The 15,927-nt window shown below is 51.7% G+C and overlaps 1 protein-coding gene across 1 annotated transcript in view; it reads left to right on the top strand.

Annotated features, from left to right (window-relative positions):
* The window catches only part of IQGAP3 (IQ motif containing GTPase activating protein 3), a 44,011-nt gene extending 29,754 nt beyond the window's left edge, over positions 1-14,257 (top strand). Inside the window, exons 30-38 of the mRNA XM_044990696.1 lie at positions 1,185-1,317; positions 1,828-1,930; positions 3,476-3,623; positions 3,934-4,021; positions 5,033-5,245; positions 5,851-6,017; positions 6,497-6,598; positions 7,100-7,208; positions 8,198-14,257. Coding sequence (XP_044846631.1) covers positions 1,185-1,317; positions 1,828-1,930; positions 3,476-3,623; positions 3,934-4,021; positions 5,033-5,245; positions 5,851-6,017; positions 6,497-6,598; positions 7,100-7,208; positions 8,198-8,311 — 1,177 coding nt within the window. The 3' untranslated portion in view covers positions 8,312-14,257. The remainder of the gene's footprint in view (positions 1-1,184; positions 1,318-1,827; positions 1,931-3,475; positions 3,624-3,933; positions 4,022-5,032; positions 5,246-5,850; positions 6,018-6,496; positions 6,599-7,099; positions 7,209-8,197) is intronic.
* The last annotated feature ends 1,670 nt before the right edge of the window (positions 14,258-15,927 follow it).

A 15,927-nucleotide genomic window follows, 5' to 3' on the forward strand; every position in this document is an offset into this window, starting at 1 on the left:
CGCAAGAGCGCTCCTGCCTTTCACGCCTCGTTGCTTGGTGAGTTCTAGCCTGTTTGGGTGCTCAGAAGCACATGCCGCTGGCTAATGCATGACAAAAACACACAGGACGGAGCATGTGGTTGATACAGTACGCCCTCGCTATAACGAACCCCTGGGGAGCCAAACCATTTGTTCGTTAGAGCCAGGGGCTTGTTCTAGGGAAAGAGTCCTGCTGGGAGGTGTGGGGGGGACTGCGGTGCCCAGCAGCAGGAGCTACTCTGGCCCTGGGGCAGCAGCAGGCTCAAGGTACGATCCAGGAACCAGGTTCTCATAGCCCAAGATTTGTACAGACCCCTCCCGACTTACGCACGCGTTCCGCTCCGATCCGCCTTGTGTCACTCGAATTTTGCGTAAGTCGGAAACGTATACCCGACCATTACGCCAAAAAACTCACCCAAAACAAACCCCCCTCCTATCTCTAGCTTACGGAACTTTTTCCGGAAGTGCGGGTTTGCGCAAGGCGGGTTTGCGTAACCCGGGGGGCGTCTGTGCTTGTGAAGTGTACTGTACCGTACTGTACGGTAATCAGAGGGCGTGTAGATAGTCCGGAGCTAGTGCGAGTAACAATAGCAGTAACGCTGCAGCTAATCCGCTGTGTTCCCCGGGTGGACCTGTACAACTCCTGCTAGCCAGGCTTCACTGCTGTTTTCACTTGAGGTAGCGAGATCCGAGCGAGCTCGGGTATGTCTACATGTGCTGCATTCACACCTTTTGATTGCAGTGTAGGCATCCCCTGTGTAAGCCCCCAGCCAAACGTACCGTACGGCATGATGGGTGCATAGCCTGCAGCCAGGAACGCCGCACTCGCCAGCCTGGGATCCAGCTAGCCCAGCATCGCGTCTCGAAGTGCGACCTGGGCCACAGGAAGACACGAAAAACCGCGTAGCTTTGGGATAAGCTGCTGCATGCTCAGCAGCTGTTGCTTCCCGTCACTGGATCAATAAAACATTGCAGTGAAATTTCCTACAGTATCATTCCTGCTTTACCCCCCTGAGGATACAGAAGACAGAGGCCTGACTGAGGCTGCCCAACACAGGCAGGTCCTGTGGTTCTCTCTAGTTCCCCAGCCTGTTCCCTACTCGCCCTAAATCCTGGACTGGATTCAGCAGTCACGGAAGGGATACTTCCCCCCCATTTCCCCCTAGGAAGTTCATCTGTGCTGCCTGTTCCGTCCCTGAGCCGGAAGAAAGGTTTAATGTGGATGAGTACTCGGAGATGGTAGCTGTGGCCAAGCCGGTCATCTACATCACAGCGGGGGAGCTCATTAACACCCACAAGGTAAAGGGGCCCGAAACCTACCGTCTGGAAAGGATTCTGCGTCTGCCTTGCACCCGTTGCCGCGGTCGGGAGGGGAAGGAGGGCTCACGCTGGTGCCCATCACCATAAAGGACTCAAACCTTGGACTCGGCAACCCAACCAGTACCTGCGACAAGTGCTGGGGGTGGGGTCGGAAAACAAACCCATTTGCCCCCTCTCCCCCCCCCGGGTCGGGTCAGCTCTGCTCCTGCCCGTGGGCTCAGCGAGGCAGTGGCTGCGTGCCCTGCTCCTGCCACTTACTGCCACCTCGCCGCGGCGGGACGGTGCCGAGGCGTCTCAGCGTGCTCTTTGCAGAATTAGAGAGCGGTTCAGAAATCTCCTTTTTGACGTGGGGTGAGCGGTGCACGTGCCATATTCCAGACAAGGCATTGGTTTATATAATGGTGGGGCGCTTGCTGTCTGGAATACGGTTTTTAATCTCATTCCTTCTGTGCTCTCCACCTCGCTCATGGTTTCGCTCTGGTGATGTAGCTGTTACTAGAGCATCAGGACTCCATTTCGCCCGATCACAAGGACCCTCTGCATGAGCTTCTGGAAGACCTTGATGAGCTGCCTACCGTCCAGTCTCTAATAGGTACGTGCAGACCCCTTGTAAGTTTCAAGCACGCCCCTCCCCTCGTGTCTTCTTTCAAGTGAACATATATTGCCTTTTACCACCTCTGAAAGTAGCCTGGCTAAATTCCATTCACCTGGGCCAAGTAATTTACTTTGTTAGGTGAGTAACTAGTGTTGCCACCTCCTTGGGTTTTTGTTTTTCCCTTAAAGCCTCAACCCCTGCAGTCATGCGACTGATAGAACCTCCACTCACGTTCTTTTTAGAAAACCAAGTTTCTAGTCCTCGTAGTTGCAGGAAAAAGCTTGAAAACATGACCTGTGTGCATTATGATCGGGTGGGTGGGGGTGGAGAAAGGCAAAGAGAACCCTATTTATATGTTAGATCTCCTCCTGATTTTTTTTTTAAGCCCATCTTGTGGGTTTTTCGACTGCGTGGGGTGGGCAGTACTGTCGCATCCATTTGTTTCTCATCCTTATGATCAAGTTGGGAGGGTCCATTACTTATTTCTATGATGCTCGGGGTTATTACATTTCCTCCTTTGAGCTGGGAGGATTGCTAATTAGCAAGGACTAAGATGGCACCAGGTACCACTCAGTGGGATAATTTCAGAGTGATAGCTGTGTTAGTCTGTATCAGCCAAAAGAACGAGGAGTCCTTGTGGCACCTTAGAGACTAACAAATTTATTTGAGCATAAGCTTTCGTGGGCTAAAACCCACTTCATCGGATGCATGCAGTGGAAAATACAGTTCTCACACACACACACACACACACACACCATGGAAAAAATGGGTGTTGCCATATCGGCCGGCACGTCTGCTCGCGGCGGTGGCTGGCTCCTGACTGAGCTCTGGCGTTCTCCTTTTCTACTTCCTGTCCCGCCCCTTGACTTCCGGGGGGCGGGGACAGGAAGTGGTGGCTCAGCCCAGCTGGGCTTCTGGGAGGGGGTGCCCTCTGCTGGGCAGGAGGGGAGCCACACCGACTCGCTACACCATACTAACTATAACGAGAGTAATCAGTTAAGGTGGGCTATTATTGGCAGGAGGGGAAAAAAAACTTTTGTAGTGATAATCAGGATGGCCCATTTCCAACAGTTGACAAGAAGGCGTGAGTAACAATAGGGGAAAAATTAGCATGGGGAAATAGTTTTACTTTGTGTAATGGCCCATCCACTCCCAGTCTTCATTCAAGCCTAATTTAATGGTGTCCAGTTTGTAAATTAATTCTAATTCATCAGTTTCTCGTTGGCGTCTGTTTTGAAGGTTTTTTTTTTGTTGGAGTATTGCGACTTTTCGGTCTGTAATCGAGTGACCAGGGAGGTTGAAGTGTTCTCCGACTGGTTTTTGAATGTTATAATTCTTGACGTCTGATTTGATGTGGGATGGTTTATTGATCAAAGCCTCTGCTTTGCAAGCAGAAGCACAGAGGGGCTCTGATTGATTTACCCTGCAAACAGCAGTGGCAGGGTGCCGTGTAGAACCCAGATCTCCCCCACTCTGGCTCTGATCACACCTCTCCCTGATGAATGACCGAGTAGCTACTCCCGGCTTTCTTTGGCCTTGCAGGCGAGAGCGCTCCGAATCCAGGCGATGGCAGCCCCGAGCAAGTGCTGGCCCAGCTCGGGAAGCAGGAGGTCTCGCTCACCCTCACCAACAAGTTCGATGCAGTGGAGGCCAGTAGCGAGGAGGCGGATACAAGGAGCTTGCTGCTGAGGTGAGAGCGGCCCTCTGAACGTGGCAATCCAGCATCCAGCGAGTCCGTGGTGCGTCCTCCTTTGAAAGGGACCCTGTGGCCCAAGGAATTCAATGAAGCTTTTCTGACACTCAGAAGTCAAGCCAGTAAAGGGCCATCTTGGTCTGGAGTCCTGGTTTTGCTCTGCTATGTTTAAATGTCCTGGTAGTGGCATTTGCAAGGAAATCTTCCACTGTTTGGCTCATCGCCTTGCAGCTAACTAGCTCAACCCACCCCCCATCCTCCGCAGCCACCAAAACGGGTAACTTGTGCTCCCTTTCTTTTGTTTTAGCACCAAACAGATGCTAGTGGACGTGATCCAGTCCCAGACGGGGGATTCCCTCTTGGAGATCTTACGGACACCTGCATCAGAGGATCAGGTGGGGTGGAGAATAGCAGAGAGGGGTTGGCCAGCAGTGGGGGATGTTGGGGGTTGGGTGAATCGCAGGCCTGTCTTAAACAGGAGGTGTTTGTTAAAGACAACCGCTACACATAACAAACAGGCTTTCACCCAGCTCGAGTCCCAGCTTTGCTTCCTTTGTTTACCAGGGGCTAACACCCTGCCTAGAGCTTGCTACAGCACACAGTGCCATCTACTGGCTGACATATATACTGCAAGCACACATCATTGCAAAGGGGAGGAGCTTCACTAGAGCATATAGCACAGGTGTGGCTGCCCCATGGCGCCCCCTGCTAGTCGTGTGTGGTGGTGCTGCAGGCACTCCCGGCCTAAATTTCCTCCTCCAAGGTGGGCCCCTTCAGCCTTCCCCACACAAGCTGGAGTTGATGCCCTGACTTAGCCCTCCAGCCAAGTCACCGACTAAAACTTAACCCCTTCCGGGGTAACAAGTCCAAACAAAAGCTGCTTCTGCCCCACTTGGGCTCTCCTTCAGCCTCCCTATCCGCTCTGGGATAGAGCCGAGTCTCCTGCTTCTTCCACACCCTATCAGGGCCTTCTCCAGGAGCCCAGCATGGTCTCTGCCCTCTCCTGAGGCCCAGCTGTTTATCGGGCTGTCACCTGAGCTCAGCTAATCCCACTTAGGCTGGAAGGCAGCTAATTATGGCTCAGGGGCGAATAATTGAACCGGGGCTGGCCAGTGGCCTCCTGGCCTTTGAAAGGGGCAGGCCAGCCTGTGACAATCGCACCCTGGCGCGGGAGCATTGTCGAGCCCTTCGGCCCACCTGTGCCCCACCCAGTCTGAGAAGCCGGAGTTCACTCTGCTCAGGGAGGAGGCGTAGTTCTCTCTGGCCTGAGGCTCGTGCGTGTGTGCGGTTGCTGGGGGGCTGACTTCCTGTGCTCTCCCCGCGGCCTCCAAGTCTCGAAACCTGCTTCTGGGGATGCTCCCGCAGGTGCCATGTTGATGGAAGAAATGTCCCCCCCCTCTCTCTAGGAAGCCTTCCATCACCACCAGATGCACAGACGGGCCCTGCGCGAGGCCCAGACCCCGGACAGGTTGAAACGCAACCGCTCCCTGGCTGGCAACAGCCAGCTCTCCATGGAAGAGAAGAAGCGGAAAGTCATCCGGAACCTGCGGCACTTGGAGAGCCTGGGGGTGGTGGACTCGGCCAATCAGTACCAGGAGATCATCAACGAGATGGCCAAGGTACCACGCCCTGCAGCCTGCCCCGGCTTAGAGAACCTAGGAGAAGGCCAGGGGACTGGGAACAGGCTCAATAACAGGATAAGCCGAAGGTGTTGGATGCACAGAGTCCATTAATACTGGAAGGGCTCAGTTCAGATGGGAGCCAAATTAATCGCTAGGGTGGACAGACAGACAGAGGGCTCCGGCAGACAGACAGACTCCCTGCGTGACCTTGGATGAGGATTAAAGACACTGATTGTGCAGTGCTCAGATCTGACAATAACGGAGTTCACGTTCGATACTGATCTGTCCAACAGAGCTACTAGGAGCAGCTAGTGTTGGAGGGGGCGGAGGCGTTCAGGGGCCGAATGGAATTGTTCAGTGGGCCAGATCCGGCCCGTAGGCGGCCACTCGGAACGTTCCTGTAAGTGCCTGAAAGGGAATCCAATACTTTAAGCCACGTAGTCCTTATCTTGTTCCCAGAATCCGACTGGCGTTCAGCTTGCGGTCAGCTATGTAACCCCGCAGGAGTCGCCGTGATTCTCACTTCGGTAAACTGGCACAAGGCAAGGGGTTTTCCAGCTGTTTGTTTGTTTTTTGTTTTTTCATCCCTGCCCGTGCTCCAGGATATCCGCCATCAGCGGCGTTACCGGCAGCACCGCAAGGGGGAGCTAGTGAAACTGCGGCAGACCCTCCGCGGCCTCAACTCCAAGGCCTCGTTTTATGAGGAGCAAATCGACTATTACAATCAGTACATCCGGACGTGTCTGGGCAACCTGGCTGCCAGCAGCAAGTACGTTGGGCTACGTATGGGCCGGAAAAGAGCTCAAAGCTGTAACTGCCAACCCTCATGCAGGATAAGCCAGAGGGTAACTGAATGTCATGCTTCATGGCGGGAGCTGATCAGGGGTCAGGAAGGAATTCTTCCCCACTCTGTATGTAGCATTACATCCCTCTTTAGTTAACCTCATAAGCCGCCTTGCTAGTTGGCCTCCTCTGCTCATCCAGCACATACTTCCTCTCTGGGCTCAAGAGCCTTCTCCCCTGCATCCCTTTAATCTGGAAACCCCTCTGTGCCTCTCCCCACCTCACTGACTTCCCCCCTCCGGCCCCACTGGAGATCTGACTTGTAGGTCCAGATCTGTGAGTCGGATGAGTCAGTGTAAGCGACTCTCTGCGTTTATCGCGTACCAGGCAGGCTGCTGCGTGACCTCATTTCAGCCCCCGGCGTTCTCTGCGTCTAACTCCCACCCCAATTCCTTTTCTTTTAAGGCTCAACGGGAAAAGCAAGAAGCAGCAGTCGCTGCACTACACGGCGGCGCGGCTCTTTGAGAAGGGCGTATTGCTGGAGATAGAAGACCTGCCTGTCAGCCAGTAAGTGGCCTCACCGCCACCAGTGCTGCTCCGGTCTGAAAGCTGCCCCAGTCCAACAGCCACTCAGTTAGCTGCCCGTGTGATAAGACCTGGTCATCTCAGCCTGGCTCTGCTCACTTCCCCTTTGCTGACAGCCTCAGCCTAGAGGCTGTGAGTCAGAGGGGCCTCGGGCAGGGCAGTGTAAGAGGGAAAATTATTGAAGCTGGCCAAAAAATGAGCAATTGAGATGATCTCACGTGCTTTCTTCCTCCAAGTCTGGTTGTTAGAATATACTCCTTGTGAATCAGAGTATAATCTATCCCACTGTACAACAGCAAACAGAGTGAAGGCTACAGAGCTGATCAGCGGCAGAAGGTGGGACTAGAACCCAGGAGTCCTGATTCCCAGCCTCCCGTAACCATTAAGCAACACTCCCCTTCCAGAACGGGACTAGAACCCAGGCGTCCGGGCGCTGCTGTCTCAGCCTTTCCGTTGCCCTCGTTTAACTCTCTCCCCTTCCAGGTTCCGGAACGTGATCTTCGACATCATTCCGTGTGGGGAAGCCGGCAAGTTCCAGGTGAAGGCCAAATTTATGGGGATCGACATGGAGAAGTTCCAGCTCCACTATCAGGTAGGGAACCAGCCCTGGTGCCTTCGCCCATGGGGATGCTTCTGTGCTGAGCATAACCGCAGCACAGAACAGAGGTGGAGTCAATGCACCAAGCTGTGGCTGGAGTTCAGAGGTGACACAGCTACGTTGTAACTCTGGCCGTCCAAGAGGTATGCATTACATAGACCCCTAAGGGTTAATGTCATGGTTGGAGCAGGGGACTGGATAGAACCCAGGAGTCCTGGCTTAGGCCACATGCTCTACCCACTAGACCACACTCCCTTCCCAAGCCAGGAACATAAATTAGGGTTCGGCTCCTGATAGGGGAGAGCAGTCTGGTGCTTGGAGCAGGAGACCTGTAATCTCCCTAGTTCTATTCTTGACCGTGCAGCTAGCTTGCGCCATAGACTGTGACGTACCTTCTCCGCTGGGCGCCAGTATCCCCGGGAATGCAAACCCAGCAGGCAGTTAGCTTTGACACCCCCAGGGGGATCCCAGCCAGCGTGCTCTGGAGAGTGAGGCTGATGAGATGTCTGCCTAGAATCCTTAATTTATACCAGAGTAAACCCCTCTAGGGAGGAAGAGTGCTTGGAGCAGGGAACTGGTTGATAAGATTCCTGGGTTCTCTAATCCCAGCTCTGGAAGGGAGCGTGATCTAGTGGTTAGAGCAGGGGGGGCCAGGACTCCTGGGTTCTATATTCCCAGCTTTGTCACTGACTCTCTGTGCACGTTGCTTCCCCTCTGCCTCAGTTTCCCCATCTGTAAAATGGGGGATAATCCCTACCGCTGGCGGGGGTGCTGGGAGACTGAACGTTCATCCACTGCTCAGAGAGCCTGGGATGCAGCTGGCTATAGAATCCCAGCATGATGTGCCAACAGCAGCTCAGAAGGAGCTGAGGGAAGGATCCAGAGCTCCTGGAAGTCGAGGGAAAGATTCTCCCTTGACCACCAGGGGCGTTGGCTTGGGCTCTCCCAAAGACCTGTCACCAGTGGGACTTTCTCCCTCGCAGGACCTGCTGCAGCTGCAGTACGAAGGTGTGGCCGTCATGAAGCTCTTCGACAAGGCCAAAGTCAACGTCAACCTGCTCATTTTCCTCCTCAACAAGAAGTTCTTCAGGAAGTAGCTGGGGGGTGGGATGGGGGGAGGGAGGGAACCTGCCAAAGAGATTTCAGGGACAGAATCCGGCTTCTGAACGGTACCTTGCCAAGGAAAGGGGAAGACTACAGAGCCGGAGCCATTGCCGTTAACTCGCCCGTGCCCAGAACTGGCACACTCGAGCTCTTCTACATCAAGCTGTATCTTGTTGCCTTGGGGGTTAAATCTGGATCCCAGCATACACGTGGGGGGTGAGGGGGAGACGCTTGTGCCTCCCTTATTCAGGGGCTGGCGCATGCTCTGGCAGAGGGCAGAGCACCCCTTACAGCTGCCCTTTTTGTTGCAATGGTCCTTCGGGGGCTTTGCAGTGGTCTAGAATGACTGGTGTGCAGGTCTGCCCCATCTGCCTGCCCCCTTGCAGCTGGGGGGCTTACGGCTGATCTGCGGTCCCTTTGCGGCAATCGAGCCGGTGCCCCAGGGTCTGACTCCTCAGTGCCTTATCCATGCTGCTGCTGCTGCTGCTTTGACTAGATAGGAAACACTATTACTCCGAGCTGCCGCACACTTCCTACGAACAAGGCGATTGTTTGTTTTGTTTTGTGTGTTTTTTAACTAGGCTGCGACTTTACGCATTGAGTTGCAGAGCTCCGGCTTATCCCTTCTCAGCCACGCGAGCGCGAGGTTGGACCTTCTTTCACGCTCCCCCCCCAACGTGGGTGAAACCAGCGAGAGACGTGTGAGAGCTCATGCTCCGCACCGCCGCGTGCAAACGATCCACGTACCACGCGTGGGTCCTCTCCCAGGTGGGGTCTCTGCTGAACGGCAGCGGATCAGGCTCAGGCCTAGTTGAACAGCTGGTATTGGACTACTCTTAGCACAAGGCGTGGGGTGTGTGTGTGGGAGGGGGGTTAGCAGTCTCTGTGGCTTTTTAATGGATATTTAACCCTTTTTTTACACTAGTATTTTTAGATGTTTGAGGTCTGAGTTTAGTTCTCTCAGGTCACTTTGCCAGTGGCTGTTTAAGGACACTGAGGGTTTGTAGGCTGCAGACTCGATCTTTCACTCTTTTTTTAAAAGATACGTTGATTGTAATTATTTTTTCCCTACCCCAGCAAAAAAAACCCCAGCTACCTCTGTTTTCTCAATCAGAATTAGCCTGCCCATAGATGAAGAAAAATCCCATAAACCCACCAGTGCTGGCCACCCTACAATAATAAACACTGTGTGTGGGCTGCCTGAGACCCATGGGCAGCCCTACAATAATAAAGCAGTGTGCAATAGAGAGCAGCTGAACCCTAATTAAGGCCACTCACTTCATTTTAAAGTCTCCAAGGGGTTCCAGTGGGGAAAAATGGATCAACATAGCGCAGCTCACCAATTGCAATCTGTCGTACAGTGCAGGGCAAGGGGGTGTGGTCATGTCAAAATTAGGGGAGACCTCAAGGGTGTGATTTGTTTGTTTAAATCTTCATGTTCTCTGGGTGGTGTGTAGCCCTGGCAAATGGAAGGAATTGGGGGGGTGAATCACTGTCCATCTTGGAAGGACAGGAAAGAGGGTAAACGCGAGTGGTTAACATCTGACAGAGGCGACTCTGGAATGAATAATCCCCAGGGGACAGGAAGGGAAGTACAAACCACGACCTCGGGCTTGCGAGACACTCCTGCATGTGTTTAAGCACAAGTGCTGCTATTGATTTGAACGGAGGGCGGGAGTCGGGTGCCTGCTCCCCCCAGTCATGGCCCAGCACTCTGTGGTGCTAGGCACCATCAAAATGCAAAGACAGCCCCTGCCCCCGAGCGTTTTCAATCAAAAGTGCCACAAGAGTGAGTCGGTGATTGAAGCTGAGCGCGCGCGTTTGTGGGAGCAGGGGCAAGGATGGCTGATGCCTGTACTAAAAAGCCCCCCTCTTTCTTGCCACCTTATTCCTTTTAAATAACTTTTAGAACCCCATTAAGACGCTAATGAAACCTGCCACCCTAGCACCAGTAACGCTGCGCTGCCTGTGCCGAGGCATGTACTGAGAACGCTTACAAGTGCCTGGTCTGGTCAGGCACCACAACCAGCCAGTGAATCCTTGAAATTACTTGTGTTTATAATATTGCGTCACGGGTGGGCGGGACACTTCACAGGGCTCGTCTTCACAGCAGAGTGAACTCGAGTTCTGGCCCCAGCTCAGATTCCTTCCACACGGGCGCATGCCCCCTTTTAACTCAGGTCGGCTGGCTCATGAGCTGCAGCTCGATTTTAGCCCGACGCGTCAGCAGCCACACTGGAGCGAGGCTAGCTTGAGAGGCGTGATCCGAGTCTGCAGCGAAGACATCACCATAGATAAGGCAGTGTGGTTCAGTACCCTGGCAGCCAGGAGACTAGGGTTCTATCCACAGTTCTGCCATGGACCTGCTTGGATGTGCCTCAGTTTCCCTATGTAAAACAGGGATAATATAATAATACCTACTTCATTATATAGATAATAATTTAACATCCACCCGTATAAAGCAATTTGAGATCTGGGGGTGAAAAGCCTTGTGTTAATGCCATGGGTTAAAACGGGCAGGTCTCTGCCCAACCGATCTTAGACTAGAGACTAGATATATAACTTTTAAGATGCTGGCGTTTTTCGTACTGCTTGCCAAGGCATACTGCTGGCCAGATCCTCATCTGATGCAAATTGGCAATGGAGCATGGCTGACTTACACCAGCTGAGGCTCTGACCCAGCAGGTATAAGGGTGCAGCCTTCAAAAGGCAAGAGAAATTCCCTGAGTTTGGCATTCATGGTAACGACGGACAATTGCTTTAGCATCTGCCGAAAATTTAGCTAAAAATCCAGCATCGGTGATGACCCCCTTTTTCTCCTTTGCTGATACAATGACACCTACTGGCCTAAGAGACTATTGCCTTTTAAAATACATTTCAGCTTCAACTTTTTGGATGAGCATGAATCTGGGACAGTGAGTTGGCATTAGCTTTACAAAGCAGTTTTATACCAATTAGCCTTTTATTTTTTCCCCAATGGCATCATGATTTTGCAGAAGCTGGGTAGTGAGGTGTTATTAAATCGTATATCGTTTTTAAAAGGACTAGGAGTTCTGGTCGATCAAACTGAGTATGAACCAACAATGTAATGGTGGAATTGCCAAAAAGGCAAATATTATTCTGGGGCGTATTAACAGGAGTATCGTATATAAGACACAGGAGTGTTGTATATAAGACACTCTACTTAGCATGAGTGAGGCCTCAGCTGGGGTCCTGTGTCCTGATCTGAGCACTACACTTCAGGAAAGACGTGGATACATTGGAGAGAATCCAGAAGAAGCAACACAAATGATCAAAGGTTTAGAAAACCTGACCTATGAGGAAAGGCTAAAAAACCTGGGCATGTTTAGTCTTGAGAATAGAAGATTGAAGGGAAGGGATCAGTCTTCAGATATGATCAGAGCGATGTATGATCAGAGTGGCCAATTGATCTCCACATGTACTGAAGGTAGGACAAGAACTAATGGGCTTAATCTGCAGTAAAGGAGATTTAGGTTAGCTAGTAGGAAAAAAGTCTCAGGTGTACTTCATCCATGATCATCTCGCTTGGCTGTTTCATAACCTCCTCAGCTGTTAGATTTATACTACACTCCATCTGAAGACAGAGCCAGCTCTAAACTTAGGACTCCTGGACGTCCTTTGTGCCGGGAGCTGTACATACATATGGTCAGAGACAATCCCTGCCCTATAGAGCTTTGGCCAGGTCTGCACTAAGGTATAGCTCTGCCAGTGCACTATCCTGCCAAAGTGCTCCTAGTGTGGACGCAGCCTGTACTAGCAAACCTGCACAATTAGCAATATCGCTTATTCCACCCCACCGCTGAGTGAAACAAGCATGGTTTTGCCAGTGTAACTGGATCGGCACTCGGGCTTTCTGCTGGCTCAGCCGTGTGGATCAGAAATCACTCTGGATTGCCATTGTTACGTCAGCAGAAGGCTGTAGTGTAGACGTGGCCTCAGTCTAAATAAGGAAGATAGACAAAAGTTGAGAGAAAGGGATGGTTTATCTCCAGGATGCAGACAGGGAACTGATATGTTTACACAGCCTCCAGCACCGACTCGGTCCACAGACTTGGGTTTACACTAGTGCTCAAACTAGCTGTGTAGGCAGCACTTCAAAGTTGGAGCCCAGGGTCTGAAGCCCCCTCTGCTCCCTGGGCTTCCCAGCCTGATCCCCAACCTGAGCTGTTTTTAGAGCGCTAGCCCCAGGCAGCTGACCCAGACATACCCAGAGTGGCTGGGCTTGATTCTCTCTTGCCCTGATCCTCAGAGCCCTTTTTAGCCCAGCCGGAAGGAGTGTAAAATGCTACCCTGCTGTAGCAATGTACACCCTCTGCCAGGCAACAGAATCGAGCCTGCTTTCACTCAAGAAGCTGAGACTTAAAGACCCCGGTCTGAGTCCTGATCCAGCGCCTTAAACTGCTAGGCTCTCCAATTAGGAGGGTGCGGTGGGGATTTACGCTCAGAAATTCTGCCAGTTCCATAAGGCTGCAGCCTTGCAAGGCCTGAGTCGTGTTCCCTTGATGATGCTGGGGCAGCACAAAGAAGTCTTAAAGCCGCTGTAAATCAGTCACCCTCGTGGTTGTGAGGCTAAGCGCACTGAAGATTGCGAGGTGCTTGGGTACTATGTTACTGGAAGGCAGATCAATACCAAAGACACTTAAAGGGGCCTTAATATAAATGAGGCTTGTGCTAGAAGGGCTCACAGACCTGGCCAAATGCAAGCTCTCCTACGGCGAAGCGCCGTCAGGATTCTGCCTGCGTCGCCCAAACGGGAGCTGCTCGCCCATCCAGCCCGGCTGCTGCGCTCCTCGCTATTTATAGTAAGAGCTGATGCTGTTTGGAATCCGTTCTAAAACGTAGCATCATTAGGGATTGAGCTAAACCCGTCGCTGCTGCTGCTTTCCGTGCAATGATACATGTTGGATTTAGACTTCCGACCAGCCCAATGGCCGGAAAAGGTCTAAAACATCAAACATTTGGGGGGCTGTTTCAGTGGGTTTTTAACCCAAACCAAAGGCCATGGGATGCGCTTTTTGTCTAGTGATGTTGCAGTCAACCAATTGCCAGCTGTTCTATTAGGCCCAATCCTGCAGGGTGCTGAGTACGCTGGCCCTGATTCGGGAAAGCTAAGCATGTGCTTAACTGCTAGGCAGGTGACTAATCCCATTGAAGCGAATGGGGCTATTGGCCATGCTTAATGGGGGCTAAAGTGCTCTGAACTGTCAAGCATCCCGCCCCCAAATCGGCCTGATCCGGCCAGGTTTGCACATGCTCCATTCCCTTGAGACCAGATCCTGCTCCTCTTTGCATTGGAGTAAACCAAGAATAACGCTGCAGCAGTCAGCAGCGTTTCACTGCTAGAGGAGAAAAAAACGGTGAGCAGAGCTGGGTTGGCAGACGTCAGTCGGGAGAGGGAGCGCTGGGGAATCGCTCAGAACAGGCTCCTAAAGAGAAATCCTGGTAACAATCGAGGACCCGACCCTCATTTACACTCGGGCCCCCTTCGCACCCCTCTGGCAGCAAAGGGAGCTTCAAATGAGTCTAAATTACAGTTGAGGCCTGATATTATACTGAATCCAAGCCTCCACTACCCGGCTGGTGCAGCACAAAGGGGCCCTGTGTGTGAATGAGGATCAGACCCTCACACCTGTACATGTACTCACGTAATTCACCTTACGGTGTCGTCTTGCTGCTCTGGGTTATTCGCTCACAGAGGGGTTAAGTGGGGCACTGTAAATCTGTCTGTCTTGGAGCTCTGTTCCTGCAGTGTCCCTGGGAGGAATTTTTGTCTGTTTTCTGTCTTTTTGTTTTTGTCATTCAATTGCTGTACATAGTGTGTGAATCCTGCCTCTCCAGGCTTGTGCCCGGTGTATTCAAATCTCCATGGCTTCTCTGTGCCCACGCCTCACTCGGTTTATTCTAAATAAACATCTATATGTGGACAAAACAGTAGTTAAGTTGTCCTTGATACAGATCAACTCTGAAGCAGGAGGCAGCGTGGTGTAGTGGACAGAGCACAGCACTTGGAGTCAGGAGACCTGGATTCTATTTCTGCCACTGGCCTAGTGGGTGACGCTGGGTGGGTGACGCTCCTGACTTCCCTGCTCTGTGCCTCCGTTCCTGTCTTTATAACCTAAATAGATAAGATGGCCAAAGGGGAAACAATCTGTATCAGTAATACTCAGACCTCAGTGATTTCAGGTGCCGAATAAATGATCAACATTACCCAAAAGAGCCGCAGTAGTGTGAATGCATTGTTTCATTTACTATTTATATACACACACACACACACATATATATATACAGCAAAATGACTGACCAAATATTATTATTTTATCAACTACACTTGTTTAATAACATAGTAAAAGCATCCTGATTGGTTAATGACTTAGATTGGTTAACAATTAAATCTCACAGTCTTTTAATATGTGATACAAAGAGCTGCAGGAGACACATTCACGAGCCACTTCCGGCTCCCGTGCCTCAGTCTGAGCATCACTGATCTAGACAGACAGCGCCTGGCGCAGCAGGACTGTGATCCTAAAATGAGGCATCTAGATACTACTTTAAGTAACAATAAGGGCCAAATTCTGCCTCTGGTCTATGCATGTAAATCAGAGTGGGTTGAACAGGCGAAACATGTGTGTTTCCAGGGCCACTCAAAGTGCAAGGAGACTGGGCGAATGCTTTTCAATCTACTCTTACCAAAAACGACCCAAGCTTGATCTCGAAATGCCACAAACAAACACTTTTCTATTGTGACAAAGTCAGGCCGGAGGGCTGCAGGAGGGTCCTGGAAGGCTGATATGTTAGCACAAGAATGTTAAAGGCCCTTTTTCCTACAAGCTGAGAAGGGGTTACCTCAGGTCAGTTAGGGCCACCTGAATCCAATTAACGGCTGCCTGAGGCCTTTAAAAAAACCCCTCCTCTGAGGAGAGCAAAGGGGAAGAGAGAGTGAGGGAAGTGGCAGCTGGGAAAGAAGCAGTTTCCAGGCTGAGCTCCTCCCCAGAGGGGAACAGCCAAACCCCAGTGCCTGCTAGGGGAAAGACAGACACCCCAGGACAAGCAACAGAGCAACACTGCCCCAGCGGAGAGGCAGGAAAAGGTATCTATCCCCTTTTGTTTTTGTGTTTACAAAACTGTTTCCTTTTTGTATGGTGGAGGTTTACCCCTTAGGCCAACCCTGAAAACAGTCAAAGGAGCACAGAAGGGGAAGGTAAACACTGCCCCCAGGGGGGCTGATTTACCCCCCAGACCCACCATTGCCAGAGGGGGAAGGGCTGAGTCTGGTGAGACGAAGGAGGTGCCTTGCTATGATATTTATACAGCAGCAACTTCATGTCTAGAGGGATCTCAAAGCACTAGGAGTAGAGGTCAAAAATCATTTGACCCTCTTGTGAAATGCAGCCACTGCTGCGGTGAAGCGCATCTGTTATTCCACAGCAACGTACAATTCTTCACTTGGAGCAGCTCTGTCCAATTCAAACCACAAGATGAAATCTCTTAAAGCAAGAGAAATGTAATTACCCTCATGGGATTCTGGCCAATGTAAAGGCACTGCCCTCCCTCTGCTTTTATGAAGGGTGAAATAGGATAAGTGGCTTCT

The sequence above is a fragment of the Mauremys mutica genome, chromosome 17 (genome assembly GCF_020497125.1).
Source record: "Mauremys mutica isolate MM-2020 ecotype Southern chromosome 17, ASM2049712v1, whole genome shotgun sequence".
NCBI lineage: Eukaryota > Metazoa > Chordata > Testudines > Geoemydidae > Mauremys > Mauremys mutica.